Raw genomic sequence first — 27,440 nt, forward strand, 5'->3', positions numbered from 1 at the left:
TTCCTATTGCCATGGTGCACACATGATGCAGTTTGGCAATTTTCTTGGCAGAGAATGTGCTGATGACACTGTTTCTCTTTTCTTGGGAAATCTTCTTCATGGCTGCTCCTGGATTTGAACCAATGACCTTTTGCTTTGGAATCAATCTAATAGCACACTGAGTTATTAGGGAATATGAGAACAGGTTGTGATTTGTAGTATATAAGAAGAAAAAGATTGTTCCACCACTAGGAGCAAAACAGACACAATGCAGTTACATGACAAGAATCTGCAGAACTCATCATATGCTAAATAGCTGCAAGTCCAATTTATGTATCAGATAGCCAAGATGTGTGTCTATCAAATGATGGGAGTCTCACGTTCAAAGCTGTAGTGGATGGTGAGATATGGAGCCTGAAAGTCAAAACGTCAAAACATTGTTACCCTTTTGCTCGTCAGTGTATGCTCAGGGGTCTCTATTTAATTAGTGATTAATTAGATTAATTAAGAAATTCCATCGGTACTACTATTACAAAGGGGCAGAAATACCTAACACCCCCCCCCCCCCCCCCGATTATGTGTGCTGCTGTTAGAACTAAAGGAAAACAGATTAACATTAGAAATCAATATTTTCAAAGTGGTGAATATAACCTTAAGACTTTCCCTGTCAGAAAATGGGTGATAATAGGACAATAGATGTCATTCAACTGAGAAGCAAATTTAGATAAGTTAGACTTTAGGTTTATTGCCATTTAAATAATACCATAATAAAAAAACATATGTACAGTCGTGGCCAAAAGTTTTGAGAATTACCTAAATATTGGAAATTGGAAAAGTTGCTGCTTAAGTTTTTATAATAGCAATTTGCATATACTCCAGAATGTTATGAAGAGTGATCAGATGAATTGCATAGTCCTTCTTTGCCATGAAAATTAACTTAATCCCAAAAAAACCTTTCCACTGCATTTCATTGCTGTCATTAAAGGACCTGCTGAGATCATTTCAGTAATCGTCTTGTTAACTCAGGTGAGAATGTTGACGAGCACAAGGCTGGAGAGAATTATGTCAGGCTGATTGGGTTAAAATGGCAGACTTGACATGTTAAAAGGAGGGTGATGCTTGAAATCATTGTTCTTCCATTGTTAACCATGGTGACCTGCAAAGAAACGCGTGCAGCCATCATTGCGTTGCATAAAAATGGCTTCACAGGCAAGGATATTGTGGCTACTAAGATTGCACCTCAATCAACAATTTATAGGATCAACAAAAACTTCAAGGAAAGAGGTTCAATTCTTGTTAAGAAGGCTTCAGGGCGTCCAGCAAGCGCTAGGATCGTCTCCTAAAGAGGATTCAGCTGCGGGATAGGAGTGCCACCAGTGCAGAGCTTGCTCAGGAATGGCAGCAGGCAGGTGTGAGCGCATCTGCACGCACAGTGAGGCGAAGACTTTTGGAAGATGGCCTGGGCAGCAAAAAAGCCACTTCTCTCCAAAAAAAACATCAGGGACAGATTGATCTTCTGCAGAAAGTATGGTGAATGGACTGCTGAGGACTGGGGCAAAGTCATATTCTCCGATGAAGCCTCTTTCCGATTGTTTGGGGCATCTGGAAAAACACTTGTCCGGAGAAGAAAAGGTGAGCGCTACCATCAGTCCTGTGTCATGCCAACAGTAAAGCATCCTGAGACCATTCATGTGTGGGGTTGCTTCTCATCCAAGGGAGTGGGCTCACTCACAATTTTGCCCAAAAACACAGCCATGAATAAAGAATGGTACCAAAACACCCTCCAACAGCAACTTCTTCCAACAATCCAACAACAGTTTGGTGAAGAACAATGCATTTTCCAGCAAGATGGAGCACCGTGCCATAAGGCAAAAGTGATAACTAAGTGGCTCGGGGACCAAAACGTTGACATTTTGGGTCCATGGCCTGGAAACTCCCCAGATCTTAATCCCATTGAGAACTTGTGGTCAATCCTCAAGAGGAGGGTGGACAAGCAAAAACCCACTAATTCTGACAAACTCCAAGAAGTGATTATGAAAGAATGGGTTACTATCAGTCAGGAATTGGCCCAGAAGTTGATTGAGAGCATGCCCAGTCGAATTGCAGAGGTCCTGAAAAAGAAGGGCCAACACTGCAAATACTGACTCTTTGCATAAATGTCATGTAATTGTCGATAAAAGCCTTTGAAACGTATGAAGTGCGTGTAATTATATTTCACTACATCGCAGAAACAACTGAAACAAAGATCTAAAAGCAGTTTAGCAGCAAACTTTGTGAAAACTAATATTTGTGTCATTCTCAAAACTTTTGGCCACGACTGTACATACAGGCCATTTTGGCTAATGTTTTGCCACCATCGACATCTAACAGAAACTATACAATATGAAGTAAAGATTTCCAAGTATGAAGAGTCAAAAGGGTAAACTTCTTCATACAATACTGATGGAAGGATAGTCTTAGATCTGACATCCTGGTTATGTACAGATATGCTGTGCAGTAACAGAAGGATTACCGTAGAGATTTCTCACCTGCAGGAGTCTCCTCCCAGTTACCTGACGTCTCCTTCTCACCTGTATAGTAAGGAAACTGAAAGTTGTAAGGGTTTCCCACGGCTGCCTTGTCTCCCGTCACTTGAATTCTGAACTTTAGAGAGATTTCTCCACATCATGAAAATAAAGGAATTTTTCTCCTGTAGACTGGACTATAAAAGGAGAAAGATGGAAGGGCTTGAGATAGAGCTGAGATCAACAGCAGAGAGACACAAGAGAGCAAAGCAGGTGAGTGTCTTCTGTATACAGATTAATGGGAACCAGTACACAGTTTGTGATTTTGGACATCAGATATGGTTTAGTAACTCATCTCATATTCACAGATTTCCAGAGAGAAGAAAAGGTTGAAGCATTCAGCAGTAAGCACTGACCATGGACATCAGATTGTTGGCTTTGCTGGTTTCTCTGGTTGTAGTGGGTGGACGTCCACACAGGAGACTTTGCCCTTTGTTCCAGCACTCATCCATGTCTACCTCCGAAGTGAAGTCCCTCAGACATCTGCGAAATGATCAGGTCAGTGTGAAGCACAGTTTTTATTTCCATTATGGTCATTAAATCCCATTTCTAGAGTGATATGAGGACATTGCTTTGAGGGTTCATCGCTCCATAGTATCCAGAGGAGCTTCGTGAATGGGATGCATTAGCTCCAGATAAGGTTATAATACCTGAAAACTAACTGACCAAGCCCCTAGATGGAGGGGCAGGACCAGGGAGACAATTCTGGTTGTCCACATGTAAACTCATTTTTTTTCTTCAACAGCAAAAGAACATATCCGGTGATGGAGTGAAATGTTACACCACCATGACTGGACACAAGACGTCTATATGTGACCTCAAGGTATGGAAATAAGATTCCAACAAAGCTCCTGTCATATCACCTAACTCTATAGAGGAGAAATGGCAGAACCCCTCATATCACATTTATATTCTCTTCTACAGCCAAGTGACCGCCTGATCCTGACCCTGGAACGAGTGTCACTGACGCTGGACGTCCTGACTAATATGTCTACCTCTGACACTGTAACAAATTCAATGAAGGCTTTCCTTAAATTGAGGGACCAACTAATAATCTGTGTAAGTTCCTTCTTCTTATCCTGTATATCCATCACACTTCGGCCTGTGAAATGGACCAAACATGGTGTAAATTCCATATATCCTGTTCTCCTTTACAGAGAGAGTTTCCTGAATACAGTGACCCTGCCTCTGAGCAGCTGGAGCCGTGGCTGAGTCATCTCCAAGATTTCAAAAACAAGGTACGTGTCTTACTGACGCTGCAAACAGACAGTTTATGGGATATTGTCTGTGTAAGGAGTAAAATGATGTGGAATTTAATGGAAATATTGAAAACAATAGGAATATTTTAGGTAGGAAGATAGAGATTAGACTGAAATAGTTAAACTGCTGGGAAGAGGGGGATGCAGCTGCAGGATGTTACTATCAGTGTCTGTCTGAGACTGCCTGCTGTGACAGGGGAGAGGGAGCATCTGGGGAGAGGACGGGTTTTGGAGTTTTTAATCCTATAGGCTGCTTTATTCTGCTGTTGGTTCTGCTGTGTGTTTCTCTTGTTGCTATGACCATCTGGCCGATGCCCAGAGGGCCACCTAAACCATCCTCTTAGCCTAAAGCCAGGTACAAAAAGATCTGATGCTCTCAGCCATAATAAATTAGGCAGTATTTTGTGCTGCACTTTAGTATCTGGGGCCACTTTTCGTTTTTTTTCCAGGGCCACTTAAAGTTCCCAGTCCGCCCCTGCTCAGCATTGTCACCACTTGGTGAAAGACGGTTGTGATCAGTACATAATGAGATATCTCTCTGTCCTCCATTATAGGCCTCCCCTCAATGTGTCCAGGACGCTGTTGTGCTTAACCTTATCTCATTAAGGATACAAAATGTGATGTGTCCAAGTGATCCCTAGACTGTCTCCAAGATGGACTCTTTCTTAACAGATGCACAAGTATCTTGAAGACATCAGTTTCCTGCCTTCTGTCACCAAATATTGTTCCAGAAATATAAGCTACCTGGAGGTTAACCTGTAACCGTCAACGTGACCTTTTATCATTATTATTTTATTTATTATTTTATCGATAATTATATTTTATACATTGTAATATTTGTCTATTTATTCTATATCTAATAATATATTGTTTTATACAGAGAGGTTTTATCCCTGGAGGATATATAATGTTATTTATGCATGCTCCATTAAACAACATTTTAAAATAATTCTGTCTCATATTTTTTTTTTGTCTTGACTTATTTTTCATTTTCAATATTTTAAACTTTTTAAAATATTTAGTTCTGTTTTTTTCTTTTACTTGTCTGGAAAATAAATTTTTTAAATCTATCACCAGGAAATTCACTGGTAAACCAGACCTAGTGCCATGTAAGGCTAGCTCAGCTGAATGTAATGATACCTTTCACTAATCGATCCATTGCTTCATTCTAGAGAAAAAAAAACGTATTTACTTACCAAAATTTTCATTTCCTCTAGTCCATAGGCGGCACAGGTACTCTAGGTACAACCAGACAGAGAAAGAGGTTAATACACAGTAATGATAAATCAATTAATCCAGGACCATGGACCCGATAAAGCTGGGCAGAAGGGTGGAGCCAGTGTATTTTTTGGCTAACCTACATCCTGCTAATTTTCGGCCCAGTACAAATTAAATTTGCAGGAACTGTCTCTGAAAATTAGGGACATTCCCTACAAATTCAGAACTGTTGGCAACTAAGCTGATTGTGGGGGAGCCGGGTGTTGGACGCCAACCGATCTGTGCTTGTAGCTATGGGTAAGCAGTAAATGGAGATACAGCAGCTTATAAAGCCAGGACTAGAGACAAAATAGAGGGAACTCTTCCTTTTAGGACCCACTCCTGGTTTTGCAAAAGAGAAAAACACCTACCGGTACTGTGCACCTGTCAAAGAAAGCTGGACACTCACTTTACCGACAACTATTCCTCTTGACTCCTTTCACACACACAGTCTAGTGTCTATGTGTTCAGAGAATAGAAAAAGCTGATGCTAGACACATCTAGTGCAGGACAAAAGTATCAGGCATGTTGAAATCTAACAGCCCAATCCTTCTTTCCCTCAGCATCTGTCAACCATGACCCCTATACACATTAGATAGTTATTTGGTCCCACTGAAATTAGCAGGTTTGGCCACCATACATCTACTGGGCATAGTCGGCTTAAAGACTATGTACCTTTGGGGCAATCTTTTTGTTATTATTGCATTGTGCTCATTTTAAGCTAAAAAATCATTTTTTCACTTGGTCTTTATTAAAAAATATAGAGCCCTTTTTTCTGTAAAGAGTTAAGATGCTCCACCATTATTGCCAATGTATGCCTAGTGCCAGTACATAGTGTTTCTGTTGCTCAGCCAGTGCCAGCTCCTCCATCAATGTGCCTCGTGCTTATATAGCTCCCTCACCAATGAGTCCAGTGCTCATCCAGCACCGGCCCACATGTCAAAATAAAGAAATTTTTGTAAAGTGCCATCTCGATAGGTCTATGCATGACCTGAGCTAGTTCACACACCAGAGCAAATGTCACCTATTATTGTGCCCAAAACTTGGCCAGTGCAAAGCTCACCCATGGATGAACCTGATGGTTGGAGGTGACTTATCAATGTGCCCAATGACTGCCCAGCCTAAAGTTCACCTGTCATTGTCCCTGATATTTGTTCTGGGCCAGCTCACCTACCAAGGTGCCCACAGCATGCCCCGAGTCAGTTCATTCTAAAGCTCCTGTTGTATGTCCAGCGCCAACTCACCTGCCAATCATGCACCCATCAATTCATCCATTGCATGCCCTTCACCAGCTCACCAGTCCTTGCATGCCCAGCTTCCCAAAATACCTCATGTATTTATGTTATAGTGATAAACATGGAGGATACATGTATACAGCAGCCTACAGTGACAGGGTCTCCAACATCCCACTTAAACTTCCTCTCCAGTGACTGGAAACTGCCAAATACAGGCTGCATCCTGGGGCTATGCCTATATGTGGCCTACACTCCCTCCACACTGAGTGCCACATACAGTTTCTAACGTCAAAGATTAACACGGCCAGTCCCTGTATGTCATCTCCTTTTAACATGGCTGGCATCTTTTCTAGTAGCTGAGATGACCACACCAGGGCGAGGTCTACTGCTATTACACTGTGGTGGAGGAAGGCAGGAGCTATGACACCGGCTTGTTCAGTCTGTGACACTGGTCGCTTCACTCCAGGACACAGAAGCCCTGCAGCTGGCACTGGTGCAAATGAACTCCATCATGTTTGGTGGAAGAAACATAAAGGTAGCTAGATCCAGTAACTTTAGTGCTCATACAGTGAGGAAAAAGCAAGGGAAGAGCAGGAAATCCGGCAATCAGGCAGGTCTAGCACTGCTGGACCACCCTGACTGGAATATAAGATGAAAGAGCTTTTTAGAAAAACATTTTCTTGCTAAAAATTGTGTGTTACAGTCCAAAAAATATATTAAATGGGGACCCTTGAGTCTACATAAGGATATCTAGCCCCTACAACCTTGTGCTTCTGGTTCTCAGAGGAGACGGCTCTTGCCAGTCAATTTTCAGTCCGCTACATGGGACGGCCTTCCTTTGGGTTTACTTTTTGCTAAATCCCTTTTATTGCTTTGCTGTTTAGGACATAACAAAAGCCTGATTTCTAATATTTATCTGTTTCCCCTTAGTCCTAACAGCAGCACAAGCCTCCCAACCTAAGTGTCACGATCCCTCCTGTGACAGAGGTTAGAATATCTGAGAGACTGGCTGCATGTTAGGTCATCTGACAGCCTATCTGTTTTCACTTGTTGCAGTGTTGTTGGTAATGACCACACCTCTTGTCTCAGGTGTAGCTTGTGGTTATTACTGCTCCTCTATTTAGTCTGGACTCACACTTCTTACCATGCGGTTTATATTATCTGCCTGGAGTTGGAAGAGGTGGTGTGTGGTCCTCATCTGAGTACCTGCTCATCCATTTTCTACTGAATATAAGTGTACTTCTTTTTGTATTTTGTTGTTCCCATTTGCTCGTTGTTAACTAGGCCTCGGGGAGACGCTGGTTCGTTCATCTGGGAAGGAACCAGTAGTTTCAGATCCTGTCACTACTCCTAGGGATATTCAGGGTTATAAGGGCCTGGTTTCCGGTGTATGAATGTTCCCACCTTCAGGGTCTATTCACACTGACAGGAGTCAGGGCTAGGTTTAGGGTTTCCTAGGTGGTTACCATTTCCCTTTCCCTAGCCTTGAGGCCTAGTTCCTGGTCATCTTCCTTCTGTTGCCTTTCTGGTGTTCCTCCCCTCCCCCGACATTGTGACACTAAGTAGGTCAATTCTTCAAAATAAACACGAGGTAGGGGATCAGTAGGGGTCCCAGCAGGCGGACCACCAGCTATCAGCTAGTTATCCCCTATCCTGTGGATAGCAGATGACTTATAAACCTGGCACAACCCCTTTAAGCCCTTCCCTTTCAGAAATTGGCTAATATTGGGAAGATTGATCTCATGTGCAGTAACAGGAGGATTCCTGTAGAGATTTCTCACCTGTAGGAGTCTCCTCCCAATTACCTGACGTCTACTTCTCACCTGTATAGTAGGTCACTTCTTCAAAATAAACACAAGGTAGGGGAGGATAGACATCTTTATAGAGGCTCAGGGTTCACTAATTAGTAATTAATTTGATTAATTAAAAAATTCCATGTCCTACTATTACACAAGGGCAGAAATACCCCCCATTTAGGAGGTGCTGTTAGGACTATGGGAGAAAAGATTAATGTTAGATATTAATGTTAGAAATCAATGCTTTTCGCTATTATGTGAATATAACCTTAAAAGCTGTTTTGCCAAGTTTATAAGTTACTGAATACAGTGCTCATCTATCTTCAGCGCTCCCATAGAGAGTAAATGGAGCGGCAGTGTGCATGCAAGACCTGCCCCTCCATCAGAACAAGGAAACGGGATCCCCATTATTGGGATCAGTAGGGGTCCCAGCAGGCGGACCACCAGCTATCAGCTAGTTATCCCCTATCCTGTGGATAGCAGATGACTTATAAACCTGGCACAACCCCTTTAAGCCCTTCCCTTTCAGAAATTGGCTGATATTGGGAAGATTGATCTCATTCAACTAATAAACAAATTTAGATGAGTTAGACGTTAGGTTTATTGCTATTTGAAGGAAACCTTGTGTTGCAAAGCAATAACCACTATAAAAACCACATGTACATACAGACCTTTTTGGCTAATATTTTGCCACCATCAAAATCTAACAGAAACAATACAATACTAAGTAAAGATTTCCAAACATGAAGAACCACAGCATGATTCTACACAGAGTAAAAAACTGATGGCAGGACAGAGTTACTGAGTGACGGGGGATACTGGTTATGTACAGATATGCTGTGCAGTAACAGGAGGATTCCTGTAGAGATTTCTCACCTGTAGGAGTCTCCTCCCAGTTACCTGACGTCTCCTTCTCACCTGTATAGTAAGGAAACTGAAAGTTATAAGGAGTTCCCACGGCTGCCCTGTTTCCCGTCACTTGAATTCTGAACGTTAGAGAGAAGATTTCTCCACATTGTGAAAATTAAGGAATTTCTGTACTGGAGACTAAACTATAAAATTAGAAAGATGGAAGGGCTTGAGATAGAGCTGAGATCAACAGCAGAGAGACTCAAGACAACCAAGCAGGTAAGTGTCTTCTCCTGGGTGTATACAGATTAATGGGAGCCTGTACACAGTCTGTGATTATGGACATCAGTTATGGTTTAGTAACTCATCTCATATTCACAGATTTCCAGAGAGAAAAAAAGGTTGAAGCATTCAGCAGGAAGCATTGACCATGGACATCAGATTGTTGGCTTTGCTGGTTTCTCTGGTTGTAGTGGGTGGACGTCCCCACAGGAGACTGTGCCCCTTGTTCCAGCACTCATCCATGTCTACCTCCGAAGTGAAGTCTCTCAGGCATCTGCGAAATGATCAGGTCAGTGTGAAGCAGAGCTTTTATTTCCATTATTGAATCCCATTTCTAGAGTGATATGAGGACATTGAGTTGAGGGTTCATCGCTCTATAGCATCCAGAGGAGCTTACTAAATGGGATGTATGAGCTTCAGATTAGGTTATAATACCTGAAAACTAACTGACCAAGCCCCTAGATGGAAGGGCAGAACCAGGGAGGTGATTCTGGTTGTCCACATTGTGTAAACCTTATTTTTGTTCTTCAACAGCAAAAGAAAATATCCGGTGATGGAGTGAAATGTTACACCACCATGACTAGACACAAGACGTCTATATGTGACCTCACGGTATGGAAATTAGATTCCAACAAAGCCTCTGTCATATCACCTAACTCTATCGAGGAGCAATGGCAGAACCCCCCATATCATATTTTTATTCTCTTCTACAGCCAAGTGACCGCCTGATCCTGACCCTGGAACGAGTGTCACTGACGCTGGACGTCCTGACTAATATGTCTACCTCTGACACTGTAACAAATTCCATGAAGGCTTTCCTTAAATTGAGGGACCAGCTGACAATCTGTGTAAGTTCCTCCTTCTTATCCTGTATATCCATCACACTTTGGCCTGTGAAATGGACCAAACATGGTGTAAATTCCTTATATCCTGTTCTCCTTTACAGAGAGAGTTGCCTAAATACAGTGACCCTGCCTCTGAGCAGCTGGAGCCGTGGCTGAGTCATCTCCAAGATTTTAAAGAAAAGGTACGTGTCTTACAGATGCTGCACACTGACAGTTTACAGGATATTGTCCGTGTTAGGAGTAAGATGATGAGGAATTTATTGAAGATATTGAAAGCATGAAGCTTTATGGGAATTATATGTTAAGGTTTGGAAGAACGAGAATGGACTGAAATAGTTAAGCCGCTGGCAAGAAAAGGAGGAGGGGGATGCAGCTGCAGGATGCTACTGTCAGTGTCTGTCTGAGACTGCCCTCTGTGAGAGGGAAGAGGGAGCATCGAGTGGAGAGGACAGGCTTTGGAGCTTTTAATCCTATAGGGCTTCTTTATTCTGCTGTTGGTCCTGCGGTGTGCATTTCTCTTTTGCTATGACCATCTAGCACAGGACGATGGCACAACAAGACTCTAGAACTGACAATCACACTACAGTCCTATCCACATTCAGTTACTCAGCATCGTCACCATTTGGGGAGAGACTGTTGTGATCAGTATAGAAACATAGAAACATAGAATGTGTCGGCAGATAAGAACCATTTGGCCCATCCAGTCTGCCCAATATACTAAATACTATGGATAGCCCCTGGCCCTATCTTATATGAAGGATGGCCTTATGCCTATCCCATGCATGCTTAAACTCCTCCACTGTATTTGCAGCTACCACTTCTGCAGGAAGGCTATTCCATGCATCCACTACTCTCTCAGTAAAGTAATACTTCCTGATATTACTTTTAAACCTTTGCCCCTCTAATTTAAAACTATGTCCTCTTGTAGCAGTTTTTCTTCTTTTAAATATTCTCTCCTCTTTTACATCCTTAATGAGATGAGGTTGAGCACAACAGCGTCCTGGACACATTGAGGGGAGTACATAATGAGATATCTCGCTGTCCTCCATTATAGGCCTCCCCTCAATGTGTCCAGGACGCTGTTGTGCTCAACCTCATCTCATTAAGGATGCAAAATGTGATGTGTCCAAGTAATCCCTAGACTGTCTCCAAGATGGACTCTTTCTTAATCGTATGCACAAGAATCATCAAGACATCAGTTTTATATCTTCTGTCATCAAATACTGTTCAGGAAATATGAGAAACTACCTGGAGGTTCACCTATAACCGTCCACATGACCATTTATTATTATTTAATTTATAATTGTATTTATAATTATATTTTATACATTGTAATATTTCTCTATTTATACTATATCTAATAATATATTGTTTTATACAGAGAAGTTTCATCCCTGGTGGATACATTGAATTTGTGAAATTATATTTATTTATTTATGCATTCTCCATTAAATTAACATTTTAAAATAATTCTGTCTCATAATATTTTTTTTATTTTTGTCTTGTCTGAAAAGCCCATTATTAAAATCTGTCACCGGAAATCTACAGATTAACCAGACACTGTGACTTGTAGGGCTAGCTCAGCTGAATGTAATGAATGATACCTTTTACTTAGCGATCCATTGCTTCATTCTGCAGAAAAGAAAACAAAAATGTACTTTCCCAAATTTTTATTTCCTTTAGTCTGTAGGCAGCACAGGCACAAATGGGTTAAAGCTCCCTAGATACAATTAGACAGCAACAGTATAATAAGCAGTAATATAACTTCAGTGACATAAAATGCGCTGCTCACCAGTGATAAAATACTTGCTTTATTTATTAATCGATTTTCCATAAAATGGCAGGAAAATGCGGAATGCAGAAAGGCAACGGCCGATTCGCAATAAATATGCTTCTACTGCTTTTATGTGTGGAGGTGCAGGCGTGTCAAGATATGCTAAGATATGCACGCACACTATTGACTTCACTCCACTACTTTTGATGAAATTCGCAGACCCATTAGGTCCTCTTGAGCCCTTGAACCTTTGTGTTCTCCTCTGTCACTGAGAGAATATGGTAGAGTTGAGTATTCACTACCCTTGCAGCCTGTTTTTTACCTCCTTACCTTTGGTAAGTTGTTTGACTGAACAAGCTTTTGCTGGTTTCGCAGGTAAGGTTGGAAATAAGCTAATGTCAGTCTGACAGCCCTGAGATCTTTCTGGCTGGATGACAACCCTTTTGTCGTGTTTTATTTTCTGGATCCACAATCTGTCTACATGCACACCCCAGGCAGAGGAATCTGTGGTGAGAACTTTACATTTTCAATGTAGAAGAAGCTTCAGCTCTTGGCGAGTGGATGCATACACTTAAAAAAACCTTTTCTAGGCTCTAGAGTAGGGTTTCTCAACTCCGGTCCTCGGGACCCACCTACCGGTCAGGATTTGAAAATATCCCACAGAATGAATACCTGTGGTAAGTCCTGATGCATGGACACTAATTATATCACATGCTCAATACTAAGGAAATCCTGACAACATGACTGGTTGGTGAATCCCAAGAACCAGAGTTGAGAAACCCTGATGAAGAGACATCAGTTGAAAGAAATGTGTATATTGTCTTGGAAGGAGCCGCATGAGCTATGGCCCATAGTATTACATCTCTTGATGAAGTTAGGAGATCCAACATTTTCATGACATAGCAAAAGGACTCTTTGGAGTGAGAAAAGAGGTGACTTGCCCCCTTCAGGATTGTGTCTCCTCTCTGACGACAATTTTACTCTTAGCTTATGAGTGTTTATGACAAAACCAGATATTTCAGCTCCTGAGTTGGGTCTAGCTTTGACCCCTTGTAAATGATCCAGAAGACATGATCTTGTAACAGCTGCATGGTTGCGAGCAGATCCATCAAAAGCTGTTGTCTGGAGGACGCCTTAACCCGGGCACACCTTTAATCTCTAGGGCTGCTGTCAGAACTAGTGTGGTCTTCATAAATATTCTGGGAGCAAATGACATGTTGAAGTGCAGACATACGATTTGGAGATAAAGAATGTGCAAGTTTGTGTATTCTGAGAAATTTCCTGTGGATGGATAATATGGAGATGTGCAGTACAGATACCTGTAAGACAAATTGTGGTTAGAAAATCCTCTTTCTCCAAAACACCAGGAGTGATCGGATAGACTTCATTTTGAATTTTGTCTTCACCAGAAACCTAGGAAGGTAAGTGAGAATTTCCCTGCCTCTCCTCGGTATCTCCTAGCAACTAACCAATTTTAACGGCCATCAGACAGATGCTATTCTGTAGAAAGGCTGTCAAGAAATGGGATCAATGACTTCTATGGGGTCCTTCGTCCATCGTAAAGGTGAAAAATAGGATGCGTCCTATTTTTTGATGGCCAGTATTCACAGTCTGGTAAAACATGATATGTGAATACACTCATAGAATTAAATTGTTCTGATAATAGCTGCTTCCCTTATGTCCTAAACAGAATGACAATGATGGGGGTATTTCTCCTTAATGTGTACCAGTAGGACAGATGGAATTTTTAATTTATCAATAATTACTATACTTTTTGGACTATAAGATACAACCTAAGTTTATAGAGCAAAAGTTAGAAAAAATATTTTCTACTTTCTTGGTAGTTTAATGAAGTGGAGGGGTGAAGGTGATTCAGCCCTTTGCAGACATTGCTCTGAACCATTCCCTTTGCACACCCAGCACCAGTTCCCTACCATTATAGCCAATGTATGCCCAGTGCCAGTACACAATGTTTCTGTTGCTCAGCCAGTGCCAGTTCATCCATCAATGTGCCCGATGCTTGTATAGCTAACTCACCAATGAGTCCAGTGCTTATCTAGCACCAGCCCACGTTTCAAAATGACAGATTCTGGTGAAGTGCCACCTTGATAGGTCTATGCATGACCAGAGCTAGTTCACATGCCAGACCACCCATTATTGTGCCCAAAACTTTCCCAGTGCAAAGCTCACCCATGGATGCACCTGATAATTACAGGTGACTTATCAATGTGCCTAATGACTGCCCAGCCTAAAGTTGTCCCTGATGCTTGCTCAGCGCCAGCTCATCTAACAAGGTGCCCACAGCATGCCCCAAGCCAGTTCATTCAAAAGCTCCTTTTGTAGGTCCAGTGCCAACTAACCTGCCAATCATTCACCCATCAATTCATCCACTTCAGGCTCTCCACCACCTTGTTCTATGCCAGGCTGATGTTCTCCTACTTTCCCAATATATCTTAAGTATTTCTTGTATAGTGACAGGCCTGGAGGAAACATGTATACAGCATCCTACAGGGACAGAATCTCCCATACCCCATTTAAACTTCTCTTCCAGTGACTGAAACCTGCCAAAATCAGGCCGCAGCCTGGGGCTATGCCCAATTGTGTCCCACATCCCCTCCACACCAAGTGCCACTTACAGTTCCAAAAGACCAAGATAAACATGGCCCCTGTGTGCCATCACTTTTTGACATGGCCAACATCTTTCCTAGTAGCTGAGCTGACCACACCTGGGCGACGTCTACTGCTATTACACTGTGGAGGAGGAAGGCAGGAGCTGTGACATCAGCTTGTTCAGTTTGTGAAACCGGGCACTTTACTTTGGGACAAAGAAGCTGCGCAGCTGGCACAAGTGCAGGTGAACTCCATCGTGTTAGGTGGAAGAAACATAAAGGTGGCTAGATCCAGAAACTTTGGTGCTCAAACAGCGAGCAAATATCTTTCCGGTTCTCAGGGAAGACCGCTCTTGGGTGTTAAATTTTGAGTCTGCAACATGAGAGGGCCCTCCCTATGAGGTTACTTCTTGTTAAATCCCGATTATTGTGCTGCTGGTTAGGACATAAGTGAAGCATTGATTTGTACTAATAATCTGTTTTCCCTTAGTCCTAACAGCAGCACAAGTTTCCTGCCCTAAATAAGTTACATCTTCATAATAATCACAAGGTGGGAGAGGATGGATGTCTTTATACAGTATAGGCTAAATGGTCTCTACTTAAGGGTACTTTCACACTTGCGGCAGAGGATTCCGGCAGGCAGTTCCGTTGCCGGAAATACCTACCGGCTGTCAAAATGCATGCAAACTGATGGCATTTGTCAGAAGGATTAGGATCTGGAAAAACAAATCCGCCATTTAAAAAAAAAAAAAATTTTGCAGTCTAAGCATGCGCAGACCACAATGCCGTATCCGATTTGCCGGAACACTCAGGGCCGGCATTAATGCATTTCAAGTGTTCCGGAATTTTGGACTAAGTTATAAGCGCAGCATGCTGCTGTATTATCTCCGCCCTGAAAGGCAAAAAGACTGAACTGAAGACATAGTAGTTATTAATTTCATGAATTAAAAAAATTCCATCTGCCTTAATAGTACACAGGGGCAGAAATGCCCCTATTATTCAGCTGCTGTTAGGACTATGGGAAAAAATATTTAATATTAGAAATCAAAGCTTGTCGCTATTGTGTGAACATAACATTAAAGGGGTTGCACCAAATGTATAAGTTACAGAACACAGTGCTCAGCTATCTCTGGCGCTCCGATATAGAATTAATGGAGCAGTAGTGTGCATGCAAGACCTGCCCCTCCATCAGAACGGGGAACCGGGACCCCTGTTCTCAGGATTGATGTGGGTCCCAGCAGTCAAATGCCTAGAACTAAGGGCTCTTTCACACTTGCGTTCTTTTCTTCCGGCATAGAGTTCCGTCGTCGGGGCTCTATGCCGGAAGAATCCTGATCAGGATTATCCTAATGCATTCTGAATGGAGAAAAATCCGTTCAGGATGCATCAGGATGTCTTCAGTTCCGGAACGGAACGTTTTTTGGCCGGAGAAAATACCGCAGCATGCTGCGCTTTTTGCTCCGGCCAAAAATCCGGAACACTTGCCGCAAGGCCGGATCCGGAATTAATGCCCATTGAAAGGCATGGATCCGGCCTTAAGCTAAACGTCATTTCGGCGCATTGCCGGAGCCGACATTTAGCTTTTTCAGAGTGGTTACCATGGCTGCCGGGACGCTAAAGTCCTGGCAGCCATGGTAAAGTGTAGCGGGGAGCGGGGGAGCAGCATACTTACCGTCCGTGCGGCTCCCCGGGCGCTCCAGAGTGACGTCAGGGCGCCCCAAGCGCATGGATCATGTGATCACATGGATCACGTCATCCATGCGCATGGGGCGCTCTGACGTCACTCTGGAGCGCCCCGGGAGCCGCACGGACTGTAAGTATACTACTCCCCCGCTCCCCGCTCCTACTATGGCAACCAGGACTTTAATAGCGTCCTGGCTGTCCTAGTAACACTGAACGCATTTGGAAGACGGTTCCGTCTTCAAATGCTTTCAGTACACTTGCGTTTTTCCGGATCCGGCGTGTAATTCCGGCAACTGGAGTACACGCCGGATCCGGACAACGCAAGTGTGAAAGAGGCCTAAGCTAGTTGTCCCATATCCTGTAGATAGGGGACGACTTATCAACCTGGTACAACCGTTTTAAGATCTTCACTGTCATACAATGGCTGATAATGACAATAGGTTTCATTCAATGAGAAGCAAAATTTTAGATAAGTTAGACTTTAGGTTTATTTCCATTTAAATGAAATCTTGTGTCACAAAGCAATAACTACAATACAAACCGTATGTACATACAGACCATTATGGCTAATGTTTTGTCACCATTAACATCTAAGTTAAACTGCTGTATATAATACCAAGTAAAGACTTCCAAGTATGAAGAATTACAGCATAATTCTACACAAAGTCAGAGGGAGTTACTGAGGGACGGGGGATCCTGGTTATGTACAGATATGCTGTGCAGTAACAGGAGGATTCCTGTAGAGATTTCTCACCTGTAGGAGTCTCCTCCCAGTTACCTGACGTCTCCTTCTCACCTGTATAGTAAGGAAACTGAAAGTGGTAAGGGTTTCCCAAGGCTGCCTTGTCTCCCGTCACTTGAATTCTGAACGTTAGATGAAAGATTTCTCCACATCATGAAAATAAAGGGATTTTTCTCCTGTAGACTGAACTATAAAAGGAGAAAGATGGAAGGGCTTGAGATAGAACTGAGATCAACAGCAGAGAGACACAAGACAACCAAGCAGGTAAGTGTCTTCTCCTGGGTGTATACAGATTAATGGGAGCCAGTACACAGTCTGTGATTATGGACATCAGACATGGTTTAGTAACTCATCTCATATTCACAGATTTCCAGAGAGAAGAAAAGTTTGAAGTATTCAGCAGAAAGGATTGACCATGGACATCAGATTGTTAGCTTTGCTGGTTTCTCTGGTTGTAGTGGGTGGACGTCCACACAGGAGACTGTGCCCTTTGTTCCAGCACTCATCCATGTCTACCTCCGAAGTGAAGTCCCTCAGACATCTGCGAAATGATCAGGTCAGTGTAAAGCGCAGCTTTTATTTCCATTATTGAATCCCATTTCTAGAGTAATATGAGGACATTGAGTTGAGGGTTTATCGCTCTATAGCATCCAGAGGAGCTTCCTGAATGGCATGTATGACCTCCAGATAAGGGCATAATAACTGAAAACTAACTGACCAAGCCCCTAGATGGAGGGGCAGGACCAGGGAAACAATTCTGTTTGTCCACATTGTAGAAACCTCATTTTTCTTCTTCAACAGCAAAAGAAAATATCCGTTGATGGGGTGAAATGTTACACCACCATGACTGGACACAAGATATCTATATGTGACCTCAAGGTATGGAAATAAGATTCCACCAAAGCCTTTGTCAAATCACCTAACTCTATAGATGAGCGATGGCAGAACCCCTCATATCACATTTGCATTTTATTCTACAGCCAAGTGACCGCCTGATCCTGACCCTGGAACGAGTGTCACTGACGCTGGACGTCCTGACTAATATGTCTACCTCTGACACTGTAACAAATTCCATGAAGGCTTTCCTTAAATTGAGAGACCAGCTGATAATCTGTGTAAGTTCCTCCTTCTTATCCTGTATATCCATCACACTTCGGCCTGTGAAATGGACCCAACATGGTGTAAATTCCTTATATCCTGTTCTCCTTTACAGAGATCGTTGCCTGAATACAGTGACCCTGCCTCTGAGCAGCTGGAGCCGTGGCTGAGTCATCTCCAAGATTTCAAAGACAAGGTACGTGTCTTACAGAAGCTGCACACTGACAGTTTACAGGATATTGTCTGTGTAAGGAGTAAAATGATGAGGAATTTAATAGAGATATTGAAAGCAGAAAGCTTTATGGGAATGGTATGTTTCAGTTAGGAAGAAAAGAAACGGAGGGGGGTGCAGCTGCAGGATAATACTGTCAGTGTCTGTCTGAGACTGCCTGCTGTGAGAGGGGAGAGGGAGCATCGAGGGGAGAGGACAGGCTTTGGAGCATTTAATCCAATAGGCTGCTTTATGCTGCTGTTGGTCTTGCGATGTGTATTTCTCTTGTTCTGTGATCATCTAGTACAGGACGATGGCACAACTAGACCTTAGAACTGAGAATCACACTATAGTGCTACCCATATTCAGTTACTCAGCATCGTCACCATTTGGGGAGAGACTGTTGTGATCAGTACATAATGAGATATCTCGCTGTCCTCCATTATAGGCCTCCCCTCAATGTGTCCAGGACGCTGTTGTGCTCAACCTCATCTCATTAAGGATGCAAAATGTGATGTGTCCAAGTGATCCCTAGACTGTCTCCAAGATGGACTCTTTCTTAATCGTATGCACAAGAATCATCAAGACATCAGTTTTCTATCTTCTGTCATCAAATACTGTTCAGGAAATATGAGAAACTACCTGGATGTTCACCTATAACCGTCCACATGACCTTTTATTATTATTTTATTTATAATTGTATTTATAATTATATTTTATACATTGTAATATTTCTCTATTTATGTTATATCTAATAATATATTGTTTTATACAGAGAGGTTTTATCCCTGGAGGATAAATTGAGTTTGTTAAATTATGTTTATTTATACATGCTCTATTAAATTAACATTTTAAAATAATTCTGTCTCATAATATTTTTTTTATTTTTGTCTTGACTGAAAAACTCATTTTTAAAATCTGTCACCAGAAATCTACTGATTACCCAGACACTGTGCCTTGTAGGGCTAGCTCAGGTTAATGTAATGATACCTTTTACTTAGCGATCCATTGCTTCATTCTGGATAAAAAAAAAAATAAAAAAAAATTTACTTTCCGAAATTTTTATTTCCTGTAGTCTGTCGGCAGCACAAGCACAAATGGGTTGAAGCCTGTAACCTCTAGACACAATTAGACAGCAACAGGTTAATAAGCAGTAATATAACTCCAGTGACCTGAAATGCGCCGTTCACCAGTGATAAAATACTTGCTTTATTTATTAATCGATTTTTCATAAAATGGCGCGAGAAGGTGGAAAGCAGAAAGGCGACAGCTGTTTCGCAAAAAAATGCGCTTCTATGGGCTTTTAGTTGTGGAGGCACAGGGGTGTGAAGATATGCACGCACACTATTGACTTCACTACACCACTTCTGATGAAATTTGCATCCCCATTAGGTCCTCCTGAGCCCTTCTAAAGTTGCCGCAGTGTTTAACATAAAGGTAGGGGTGATTTTTTTTTACTTTTGGTTGTTGACTTAATAAGCAGTAATGATTAATTAATCAATTACCATGGGCCTAAAGTTGGGCAGAAAGTAGCGACAACCAGGCTCTGCGAGGTCAGAGTGGGAGAACGGCTTCTACTTGTTCCTCCAAAATCTTCCGAAACACTCTGGGCACTAATGGCAGAGGTAGGAATATATACACCATTGCTGATTGAGAGACGGCCTGTTGCTAGAGCATAATGAGAGCAATATAGAGAGCAAAGTTGGAAACCTTAGTATTCTCCTCTGTCACCTTGGCATCTAGAGGTGGTTCTTCCACTCTTTTACTGAGAGAAGATTGTACAGTTGAGTTTTCACTACCCTGGATAAACCTCTTTGCAGCCTGTTTTTGACCTCCTTACCTTTGGTAAGTTGTTTGACTGAACAAGCTTTTGCTGGTTTCGCAGGTAAGGTTGGAAATAAGCTAAGGTCAGTCTGTGAGCCCTGAGATCTTTCTGGTTGGATGACAACCCTTTTGTCGTGTTTTATTTTCTGGATCCACAATCTGTCTACATGCACACCCCAGGCAGAAGTTCTCTGTGGTGAGAACTTCAGATTTTCAATGTAGAAGAAGCTTCAGCTCTTGGCGAGTGGATGGATACACTTAAAAACCCCTTTTCTAGGCTCTAGAGCAGGGTTTCTCAACTCCGGTCCTCGGGACCCACCTACCATTCAGGATTTGAAAATATCCCACAGAATGAATACCTGTGGTAAGTCCTGATGCATGGACACTAATTATATCACATGCGCAATACTAAGGAAATCCTGACAACATGACTGGTAGGTGGGTCCCAAGTCCCAGAGTTGAGAAACCCTGATCTAGAGACATCTGTGGAAAGAAATGTGTATATTGTCTTGGAAGGAGCCCGCATGAGCTATGGCCCATAGTATTACATCTCTTGATGAAGTTAGGAGATCCAACATTTTCATGACGTAACAAAACGATTCTTTGGAGTGATAAAAGAGAGGACTTGCCCCCTTCAGGATTGTGTCTCCTCTCTGACGACAATTTTACTCTTAGCTTATGAGTGTTTATGACAAAACCAGATGTTTTAGCTCCTGAGTTGGATCTATCTTTGATCCCTTGTAAATGATCCAGAAGACATGATTTTGTAACAGCTGCATGGTTGCAAGTAGATCCATCAGAAGCTGTTGTCTGGAGGACGCCTTAATCCGGGCACACCTTTAATTTCTAGCGCTGCTGTCAGAACTACTGTGGTCTTCATAAAAACTTTAGGAGAAAATGACATGTTGCAGTGCAGACAAGTGATTTGGACATAAAATTTTTTGCAAGTTTGTGTATTCTGAGAAATTTCCTGTGGATGGATAATATGGGGATGTGCAGTAGATACTTGTAAGAGGTATTGTGGTTAGAAAATCCTCTTTCTCCAAAACACCAGGAGTGATCGTATAGACTTCATTTTGAATTTCGTGTTCACCAGAAACCTAGGAAGGTAAGTGAGAATTTCCCTGCCTCTCCTCGGTATCTCCTAGCAACCAACCAATTTTAACAGCCATCAGACAGATGCTATTCTGTAGAAAGGCTGTCAAGAAATGGGATCAATGACTTCTATGGGGTCCTTCGGCTATCGCAAAAAGGTGAAAAATAGGATGTGTCCTATTTTTTGATGGCCAGTATTAACAGTCTGTTGAAACAATGGATGTGTGAATACACCCATAGAATTAAATTGTTCTGATAATGGCTGTTTCCCTTATGTCCTAAACAGAATGATAATGATGGGAGCATTTCTCCCTAATGTGTACTAGTAGGATAGATGGAATTTTTAATTTATCAATAATTACAATATTTTTGGGACTATAAGATACAACCTAAGTTTAGAGAACAAAAGTTGGAAAAAAATATTTTCTACTTCCTTGGTAGTTTAATGAAGTGAAGGCATTGCTCTGAACCATTCCCTTTGCACACCCAGCACCAGTTCCCTACCATTATAGCCAATGTATGCCCAGTGCCAGTACACAATGTTTCTGTTGCTCAGCCAGTGCCAGTTCATCCATCAATGTGCCCGATGCTTGTATAGCTAACTCACCAATGAGTCCAGTGCTTATCTAGCACCAGCCCACGTGTCAAAATGACAGATTCTGGTGAAGTGCCACCTTGATAGGTCTATGCATGACCAGAGCTAGTTCACATGCCAGACCACCCATCATTGTGCCCAAAACTTTCCCAGTGCAAAGCTCACCCATGGATGCACCTGATAATTACAGGTGACTTATCAATGTGCCTAATGACTGCCCAGCCTAAACTTGTCCCTGATGCTTGCTCAGCGCCAGCTCATCTAACAAGGTGCCCACAGCATGCCCCAAGCCAGTTCATTTTAAAAGCTCCTTTTGTATGTCCAGTGCCAACTAACCTGCCAATCATTCACTCATCAATTCATCCACTTCAGGCCCTCCACCACCTTGTTCTATGCCAGGCTGATGTTCTCCTACTTTCTCAATATATCTTAAGTATTTCTTGTATAGTGACAGGCCTGGAGGAAACATGTATACAGCATCCTACAGGGACAGAATCTTCCATACACCATTTAAACTTTTCCTCCAGTGACTGAAACCTGCCAAAATCAGGCCGCAGCCTGGGGCTATGCCCAATTGTGTCCCACATCCCCTCCACACCAAGTGCCACTTACAGTTCCAAAAGACCAAGATAAACATGGCCCCTGTGTGCCATCACTTTTTGACATGGCCAACATCTTCCTAAGTAGCTGAGCTGACCACACCTGGGCGACGTCTACTGCTATTACACTGTGGAGGAGGAAGGCAGGAGCTGTGACATCAGCTTGTTCAGTTTGTGAAACCGGGCACTTTACTTTGGGACAAAGAAGCTGCGCAGCTGGCACAAGTGCAGGTGAACTCCATCGTGTTAGGTGGAAGAAACATAAAGGTGGCTAGATCCAGAAACTTTGGTGCTCAAACAGCGAGCAAATATCTTTCCGGTTCTCAGGGAAGACCGCTCTTGGGTGTTAAATTTTGAGTCCGCAACATGAGAGGGCCCTCCCTATGAGGTTACTTCTTGTTAAATCCCGATTATTGTGCTGCTGGTTAGGACATAAGTGAAGCATTGATTTGTACTAATAATCTGTTTTCCCTTAGTCCTAACAGCAGCACAAGTTTCCTGCCCTAAATAAGTTACATCTTCATAATAATCACAAGGTGGGAGAGGATGGATGTCTTTATACAGTATAGGCTAAATGGTCTCTACTTAAGGGTACTTTCACACTTGCGGCAGAGGATTCCGGCAGGCAGTTCCGTTGCCGGAAATACCTACCGGCTGTCAAAATGCATGCAAACTGATGGCATTTGTCAGAAGGATTAGGATCTGGAAAAACAAATCCGCCATTTAAAAAAAAAAAAATTTTGCAGTCTAAGCATGCGCAGACCACAATGCCGTATCCGATTTGCCGGAACACTCAGGGCCGGCATTAATGCATTTCAAGTGTTCCGGAATTTTGGACTAAGTTATAAGCGCAGCATGCTGCTGTATTATCTCCGCCCTGAAAGGCAAAAAGACTGAACTGAAGACATAGTAGTTATTAATTTCATGAATTAAAAAAATTCCATCTGCCTTAATAGTACACAGGGGCAGAAATGCCCCTATTATTCAGCTGCTGTTAGGACTATGGGAAAAAATATTTAATATTAGAAATCAAAGCTTGTCGCTATTGTGTGAACATAACATTAAAGGGGTTGCACCAAATGTATAAGTTACAGAACACAGTGCTCAGCTATCTCTGGCGCTCCGATATAGAATTAATGGAGCAGTAGTGTGCATGCAAGACCTGCCCCTCCATCAGAACGGGGAACCGGGACCCCTGTTCTCAGGATTGATGTGGGTCCCAGTAGTCAAATGCCTAGAACTAAGGGCTCTTTCACACTTGCGTTCTTTTCTTCCGGCATAGAGTTCCGTCGTCGGGGCTCTATGCTGGAAGAATCCTGATCAGGATTATCCTAATGCATTCTGAATGGAGAGAAATCCGTTCAGGATGCATCAGGATGTCTTCAGTTCCGGAACGGAACGTTTTTTGGCCGGAGAAAATACCGCAGCATGCTGCGCTTTTTGCTCCGGCCAAAAATCCGGAACACTTGCCGCAAGGCCGGATCCGGAATTAATGCCCATTGAAAGGCATTGATCCGGATCCGGCCTTAAGCTAAACGTCATTTCGGCGCATTGCCGGAGCCGACATTTAGCTTTTTCAGAGTGGTTACCATGGCTGCCGGGACGCTAAAGTCCTGGCAGCCATGGTAAAGTGTAGCGGGGAGCGGGGGAGCAGCATACTTACCGTCCGTGCGGCTCCCCGGGCGCTCCAGAGTGACGTCAGGGCGCCCCAAGCGCATGGATCATGTGATCACATGGATCACGTCATCCATGCGCATGGGGCGCTCTGACGTCACTCTGGAGCGCCCCGGGAGCCGCACGGACTGTAAGTATACTGCTCCCCCGCTCCCCGCTCCTACTATGGCAACCAGGACTTTAATAGCGTCCTGGCTGTCCTAGTAACACTGAACGCATTTGGAAGACGGTTCCGTCTTCAAATGCTTTCAGTACACTTGCGTTTTTCCGGATCCGGCGTGTAATTCCGGCAAGTGGAGTACACGCCGGATCTGGACAACGCAAGTGTGAAAGAGGCCTAAGCTAGTTGTCCCATATCCTGTAGATAGGGGACGACTTATCAACCTGGTACAACCGTTTTAAGATCTTCACTGTCATACAATGGCTGATAATGACAATAGGTTTCATTCAATGAGAAGCAAAATTTTAGATAAGTTAGACTTTAGGTTTATTTCCATTTAAATGAAATCTTGTGTCACAAAGCAATAACTACAATACAAACCGTATGTACATACAGACCATTATGGCTAATGTTTTGTCACCATCAACATCTAAGTTAAACTGCTGTATATAATACCAAGTAAAGACTTCCAAGTATGAAGAATTACAGCATAATTCCACACAAAGTCAGAGGGAGTTACTGAGGGACGGGGGATCCTGGTTATGTACAGATATGCTGTGCAGTAACAGGAGGATTCCTGTAGAGATTTCTCACCTGCAGGAGTCTCCTCCCAGTTACCTGACGTCTCCTTCTCACCTGTATAGTAAGGAAACTGAAAGTGGTAAGGGTTTCCCAAGGCTGCCTTGTCTCCCGTCACTTGAATTCTGAACGTTAGATGAAAGATTTCTCCACATCATGAAAATAAAGGGATTTTTCTCCTGTAGACTGAACTATAAAAGGAGAAAGATGGAAGGGCTTGAGATAGAACTGAGATCAACAGCAGAGAGACACAAGACAACCAAGCAGGTAAGTGTCTTCTCCTGGGTGTATACAGATTAATGGGAGCCAGTACACAGTCTGTGATTATGGACATCAGACATGGTTTAGTAACTCATCTCATATTCACAGATTTCCAGAGAGAAGAAAAGTTTGAAGTATTCAGCAGAAAGGATTGACCATGGACATCAGATTGTTGGCTTTGCTGGTTTCTCTGGTTGTAGTGGGTGGACGTCCACACAGGAGACTCTGCCCTTTGTTCCAGCACTCATCCATGTCTACCTCCGAAGTGAAGTCTCTCAGACATCTGCGAAATGATCAGGTCAGTGTAAAGCGCAGCTTTTATTTCCATTATTGAATCCCATTTCTAGAGTAATATGAGGACATTGAGTTGAGGGTTTATCGCTCTATAGCATCCAGAGGAGCTTCCTGAATGGCATGTATGACCTCCAGATAAGGGCATAATAACTGAAAACTAACTGACCAAGCCCCTAGATGGAGGGGCAGGACCAGGGAAACAATTCTGTTTGTCCACATTGTAGAAACCTCATTTTTCTTCTTCAACAGCAAAAGAAAATATCCGGTGATGGAGTGAAATGTTACACCACCATGACTAGACACAAGACATCTATATGTGACCTCAAGGTATGGAAATAAGATTCCACCAAAGCCTTTGTCAAATCACCTAACTCTATAGATGAGCATTGGAAGAACCCCTCATATCACATTTGTATTTTGTTCTACAGCCAAGTGACCGCCTGATCCTGACCCTGGAACGAGTGTCGCTGACGCTGGACGTCCTGACTAATATGTCTACCTCTGACACTGTAACAAATTCCATGAAGGCTTTCCTTAAATTGAGAGACCAGCTAATAATCTGTGTAAGTTCCTCCTTCTTATCCTGTATATCCATCACACTTCGGCCTGTGAAATGGACCCAACATGGTGTAAATTCCTTATATCCTGTTCTCCTTTACAGAGATCGTTGCCTGAATACAGTGACCCTGCCTCTGAGCAGCTGGAGCCGTGGCTGAGTCATCTCCAAGATTTCAAAGACAAGGTACATGTCTTACTGACGCTGCACACTGACAGTTTACAGGATATTGTCTGTGTAAGGAGTAAAATGATGAGGAATTTAATAGAGATATTGAAAGCAGAAAGCTTTATTGGAATGGTATGTTTCAGTTAGGAAGAAAAGAAACGGAGGGGTGTGCAGCTGCAGGATGTTACTGTCAGTGTCTGTCTCAGACTGCCTGCTGGAGAGGGGAGAGGGAGCATCGAGCGGAGAGGACAGGCTTTGGAGCATTTAATCCAATAGGCTGCTTTATGCTGCTGTTGGTCTTGCGATGTGTATTTCTCTTGTTCTGTGATCATCTAGTACAGGACGATGGCACAACTGGACCTTAGAACTGACAATCACACTATAGTGCTACCCACATTCAGTTACTCAGCATTGTCACCATTTGGGGAGAGACTGTTGTGATCAGTACATAATGAGATATCTCACTGTCCTCCTTTATAGGCCTCCCCTCAATGTGTCCAGGACGCTGTTGTGCTCAACCTCATCTCATTAAGGATGCAAAATGTGATGTGTCCAAGTGATCCCTAGACTGTCTCCAAGATGGACTCTTTCTTAATCGTATGCACAAGAATCATCAAGACATCAGTTTTCTATCTTCTGTCATCAAATACTGTTCAGGAAATATGAGAAACTACCTGGAGGTTCACCTATAACCGTCCACGTGACCTTTTATTATTATTTTATTTATAATTGTATTTATAATTATATTTTATACATTGTAATATTTCTCTATTTATGTTATATCTAATAATATATTGTTTTATACAGAGAGGTTTTATCCCTGGAGGATAAATTGAGTTTGTTAAATTATGTTTATTTATACATGCTCTATTAAATTAACATTTTAAAATAATTCTGTCTCATAATATTTTTTTTATTTTTGTCTTGACTGAAAAACTCATTTTTAAAATCTGTCACCAGAAATCTACTGATTACCCAGACACTGTGGTTAATGTAATGATACCTTTTACTTAGCGATCCATTGCTTCATTCTGGATAAAAAAATAAAAAAATTTACTTTCCGAAATTTTTATTTCCTGTAGTCTGTCGGCAGCACAAGCACAAATGGGTTGAAGCCTGTAACCTCTAGACACAATTAGACAGCAACAGGTTAATAAGCAGTAATATAACTCCAGTGACCTGAAATGCGCCGTTCACCAGTGATAAAATACTTGCTTTATTTATTAATCGATTTTTCATAAAATGGCGCGAGAATGTGGAAAGCAGAAAGGCGACAGCTGTTTCGCAATAAATGCGCTTCTATGGGCTTTTAGTTGTGGAGGCACAGGGGTGTGAAGATATTCACGCACACTATTGACTTCACTACACCACTTCTGATGAAATTTGCATCCCTATTAGGTCCTCCTGAGCCCTTCTAAAGTTGCCGCAGTGTTTAACATAAAGGTAGGGGTG

At 42.5% G+C, this 27,440-nt stretch overlaps 4 protein-coding genes across 4 annotated transcripts; all 4 read left to right on the forward strand.

The window, feature by feature from the left end:
* Nucleotides 1–2,696: 2,696 nt before the first annotated feature.
* LOC120978137 (interferon lambda-3-like) lies at nt 2,697–4,443 on the forward strand. The gene is made up of 5 exons (XM_040406364.1): nt 2,697–2,756; nt 3,289–3,366; nt 3,468–3,602; nt 3,701–3,781; nt 4,357–4,443. Exons 1-5 carry the CDS (start codon nt 2,697–2,699, stop codon nt 4,441–4,443), a joined length of 441 nt encoding a protein of 146 aa, XP_040262298.1.
* Nucleotides 4,444–9,158: 4,715 nt separating this feature from the next.
* Nucleotides 9,159–11,207, forward strand: IFNL3 (interferon lambda 3). The gene is made up of 6 exons (XM_040406365.1): nt 9,159–9,218; nt 9,358–9,510; nt 9,756–9,833; nt 9,935–10,069; nt 10,168–10,248; nt 11,121–11,207. The coding sequence occupies exons 1-6, from the start codon at nt 9,159–9,161 to the stop codon at nt 11,205–11,207; spliced, it is 594 nt and encodes a 197-aa protein (XP_040262299.1).
* A 5,871-nt stretch (nt 11,208–17,078) lies between these two features.
* Nucleotides 17,079–18,806, forward strand: LOC120978139 (interferon lambda-3-like). The gene is made up of 5 exons (XM_040406367.1): nt 17,079–17,138; nt 17,676–17,753; nt 17,855–17,989; nt 18,088–18,168; nt 18,632–18,806. Exons 1-5 carry the CDS (start codon nt 17,079–17,081, stop codon nt 18,716–18,718), a joined length of 441 nt encoding a protein of 146 aa, XP_040262301.1. The 3' UTR covers nt 18,719–18,806.
* Nucleotides 18,807–24,916: 6,110 nt separating this feature from the next.
* Nucleotides 24,917–26,643, forward strand: LOC120978140 (interferon lambda-3-like). The gene is made up of 5 exons (XM_040406368.1): nt 24,917–24,976; nt 25,514–25,591; nt 25,693–25,827; nt 25,926–26,006; nt 26,469–26,643. Exons 1-5 carry the CDS (start codon nt 24,917–24,919, stop codon nt 26,553–26,555), a joined length of 441 nt encoding a protein of 146 aa, XP_040262302.1. The 3' UTR covers nt 26,556–26,643.
* Nucleotides 26,644–27,440: the final 797 nt, after the last annotated feature.

The sequence above is a fragment of the Bufo bufo genome, chromosome 8 (genome assembly GCF_905171765.1).
Source record: "Bufo bufo chromosome 8, aBufBuf1.1, whole genome shotgun sequence".
NCBI lineage: Eukaryota > Metazoa > Chordata > Amphibia > Anura > Bufonidae > Bufo > Bufo bufo.

What these genes read in the sequence shown, in the direction of transcription:
- LOC120978140 (XM_040406368.1), top strand. Translation starts at nt 24,917, where the DNA reads ATGGAAGGGCTTGAGATAGAACTGAGATCAACAGCAGAGAGACACAAG. An exon ending in GACACAAGACAACCAAGCAG is followed by an intron (nt 24,977 to 25,513) that starts GTAAGTGTCTTC and finishes CTTCTTCAACAG; the next exon opens with CAAAAGAAAATATCCGGTGA. An exon ending in TCCAAGATTTCAAAGACAAG is followed by an intron (nt 26,007 to 26,468) that starts GTACATGTCTTA and finishes CCTCCTTTATAG; the next exon opens with GCCTCCCCTCAATGTGTCCA.
- LOC120978137 (XM_040406364.1), top strand. Translation starts at nt 2,697, where the DNA reads ATGGAAGGGCTTGAGATAGAGCTGAGATCAACAGCAGAGAGACACAAG. An exon ending in GACACAAGAGAGCAAAGCAG is followed by an intron (nt 2,757 to 3,288) that starts GTGAGTGTCTTC and finishes TTTCTTCAACAG; the next exon opens with CAAAAGAACATATCCGGTGA. An exon ending in GGGACCAACTAATAATCTGT is followed by an intron (nt 3,603 to 3,700) that starts GTAAGTTCCTTC and finishes TCTCCTTTACAG; the next exon opens with AGAGAGTTTCCTGAATACAG.
- IFNL3 (XM_040406365.1), top strand. Translation starts at nt 9,159, where the DNA reads ATGGAAGGGCTTGAGATAGAGCTGAGATCAACAGCAGAGAGACTCAAG. An exon ending in CGTCTATATGTGACCTCACG is followed by an intron (nt 9,834 to 9,934) that starts GTATGGAAATTA and finishes TCTCTTCTACAG; the next exon opens with CCAAGTGACCGCCTGATCCT. An exon ending in TCCAAGATTTTAAAGAAAAG is followed by an intron (nt 10,249 to 11,120) that starts GTACGTGTCTTA and finishes CCTCCATTATAG; the next exon opens with GCCTCCCCTCAATGTGTCCA.
- LOC120978139 (XM_040406367.1), top strand. Translation starts at nt 17,079, where the DNA reads ATGGAAGGGCTTGAGATAGAACTGAGATCAACAGCAGAGAGACACAAG. An exon ending in GACACAAGACAACCAAGCAG is followed by an intron (nt 17,139 to 17,675) that starts GTAAGTGTCTTC and finishes CTTCTTCAACAG; the next exon opens with CAAAAGAAAATATCCGTTGA. An exon ending in TATCTATATGTGACCTCAAG is followed by an intron (nt 17,754 to 17,854) that starts GTATGGAAATAA and finishes TTTATTCTACAG; the next exon opens with CCAAGTGACCGCCTGATCCT.